We start from the raw sequence: 2,705 nt of genomic DNA on the forward strand, positions 1-2,705 counted from the left end.
CCTGACCGACTTCTTTGGATGATGAAAAATTAAATTTTCTACCTGCTAAATTATAAGCTTTTGTTTCTAAAGATTGCATTTCATTTGACACAACCGATGATAACTCTTGCAAAGATTTTAGATTCACGCCAATGCCTGATAATTCCATCCAAGCTAAAGTTGTCATAATTCTCATTTCTACTTCTGAAAATGGATATTATAATAGATGTTATAAAAGAGATAATATATATATTTATGTATAGAGATATATATTTCTATTATACCTCTAAATGTATAAAGTAGAGCAGGATTAAGTTCTTCTAATTTATTCATAATATTATCCATCATATGCCATGTAAGCACAGCTTCTGCTGCTGATCTAAACTCGCCTGGTAAAGAATTTCGTGCATCCATCCCGGGACCGGCATAGTAACAAGATTTTATACGTTTCATTATAACATTCCCTTGTTGAAAGTATTGCAGTACCTATTTAAAATTTGATGTATTGCAATTTTAATATGCATCACACAATAATAATTCACACAGCATTAATAATCTTTTTTAAGTTGACATTTATTTAATAATATATTTAATAATATATTCATATTACTAAGCTTAATCCTTAAATTTCGCAATAAGGTGTAATTGAAATTTTACCATTTCATTGAAATTTCTTTCGGAATCATTAGTATATAACCAATGCCCAATTACGGGATCAAGAAATCTACATTTGGCGGTGATTCCACAACATTGATACAGAAGTTTGTATATATCTTTTGTCGCGAAACATTTCATGTACAAAGTTGTATCGTAAAATAGATCTTTTAACAGAGCCATTTGTTCCTTTCCAGAGACTTTAGATTCTGTAGGACAATTGTAATATTTATATTCAAATTTAAGTAATAAATAATTTCCCATTAAAAAGCATTAACTAAAAACATCCTAACATATCTGTTACCTTGTGAATTACTGAAGGAGATATAATATGCAATATTGCTCTCCCAGGATATTGCGACACCGCGGATTTCTTTATTTCCATGCGAATAATTCCCAGACCTTCTGGACTTTCGTTTTCCTTCTGCATTGGAAGTACAAATCTTCGAGCCTATATTAGTCGTATTATCTATATATAAGTCACAATGTAAGGCTAACGCGATATTTCGTTTTTTTAATATTTCGCGTTTGAATAGATTAAAAGTCGCTCTATTGTTTGCAACTTTCACAATATTCAATGTACTCCACTCTATCGTTTCATTCAACAAATTCTTTTTGTTATTAGGTAATACATTTTCTATCTTCAATTTCACATTTTTATCTAAATTATTTGATTGTGTCTCATATTGCTTTGTCTTAAGAATTGATCTCGTCAAATTATTTGCCGTCTCGTCTTCGGAATTGTATATAACACTATCAATACTCGCAGATGGATTTTGTGCCGGAATTTCTTTCAACTTTGATGTCATTTCCCATTCTTCTTCTTTTATTTTATCATTAACCTTGTCATCTGATATTTCTTTTATAGGAGAATTTATTAGATAATTATTTGTTTCTGTTAATATATCCTCATCAGTAAATTTTTGAGAACGCAGCTTACGTATTTTTTTTAACGTCGTCCTTGTATGGCTTTTATTATTACTGAAAGGAGATTCGAAATGCTGCGAACCAACGATAAAGTCATCTGAATCAGATTTATTTGAATCCGCGGACGTCTTTCGTTCCTTTCTGAAAACGATTATATTTGCCACAGGAGAATCTATCTCCGCTTCTCTTGACAGTTTAGGTTTTCGTAGCACTTTCTCCTTAACTGTGGCAGTACGTTTTTTAATATCCGTTTTAATAGTATTTTCCTTATTGCTTTGTGTGCAAGTTTTCGTATTTTTTAATGCAAGAGATATATTTGTATTTACAATATTTTTAATTTTGGAATTAGATATATTCTTCTTGGATTGGATTACATTTTGATCTTGAGCTATCTGTTTCAGCAATCCTTCACAATTAATCCACGAATCATCACCCCATGACAATATGCTGTTTTTGGATTGTAAATTAGCTGCACCTATACTTTTCGCATTATTTTTGTCACACAATTGCACATTACCAGTATTTGGATTTGTAGATTGCTCTTTTTGCAATGCATTCGTGACGTCCAATTCACTCACGAATGCTTTAGAATCTAATCCCGTCAAATGCGTGATATCCATAACATTTTGCTCAAGAATATCGCACATTTGGGTATCAAGATTCAAACTGTCATCGAATAGACTAGGACTCCTTGAATAAGATGGTTTAACATTCTTGCTTATAATAGATGTACTTTTATCTTTGTTTATCAAATTTTCATCATTATTTTTCTCATTTATGCTGAAAATTTTTAACTTTTTGTTGGGTATATCGTTAGTAATAAAGTTAAGTTGTTCTGAATTTTTGCTGTTTCTTTTTATTTTAGTGCTGCTATCAGTCACGGAAAAAAATTATTTTTTCTTTAGGAATATGTAATTGTTCGTCATTTGCTATTATGTCAAGACTACTTAAGTCAAGAAAAGACGAATTTCTATTGTCTTCTGAGATTTTAGATAACAAATTAGCTTCATTTAAATGTTGACTGTTCGATTCAATTACTTCATTCTTGTCGGAAATATTGGTTTCACTTCTTTACATATGTCAAAGTTTCGGATTATTTTCCTTTTGATTTCGTTACTCACGGGCGATTTTACATGTAATGAACT

At 30.6% G+C, this 2,705-nt stretch overlaps 1 protein-coding gene across 1 annotated transcript; it reads right to left on the bottom strand.

Moving 5' to 3' along the window:
• Positions 1 to 6: 6 nt before the first annotated feature.
• LOC105625458 lies at positions 7 to 2,699 on the bottom strand (the record flags this gene model as incomplete). Its single annotated transcript, XM_012206786.1, is given in 6 exon segments — positions 7 to 183; positions 264 to 465; positions 637 to 842; positions 938 to 2,447; positions 2,449 to 2,672; positions 2,675 to 2,699. Coding segments are annotated over 6 exon segments (2,344 nt in total), but the record flags the coding sequence as incomplete, so codon positions are not given.
• Between the last annotated feature and the right edge of the window lie 6 nt (positions 2,700 to 2,705).

This window comes from Atta cephalotes (genome assembly GCF_000143395.1).
Source record: "Atta cephalotes unplaced genomic scaffold scaffold01685, whole genome shotgun sequence".
Classification (NCBI taxonomy): Eukaryota; Metazoa; Arthropoda; class Insecta; order Hymenoptera; family Formicidae; genus Atta; species Atta cephalotes.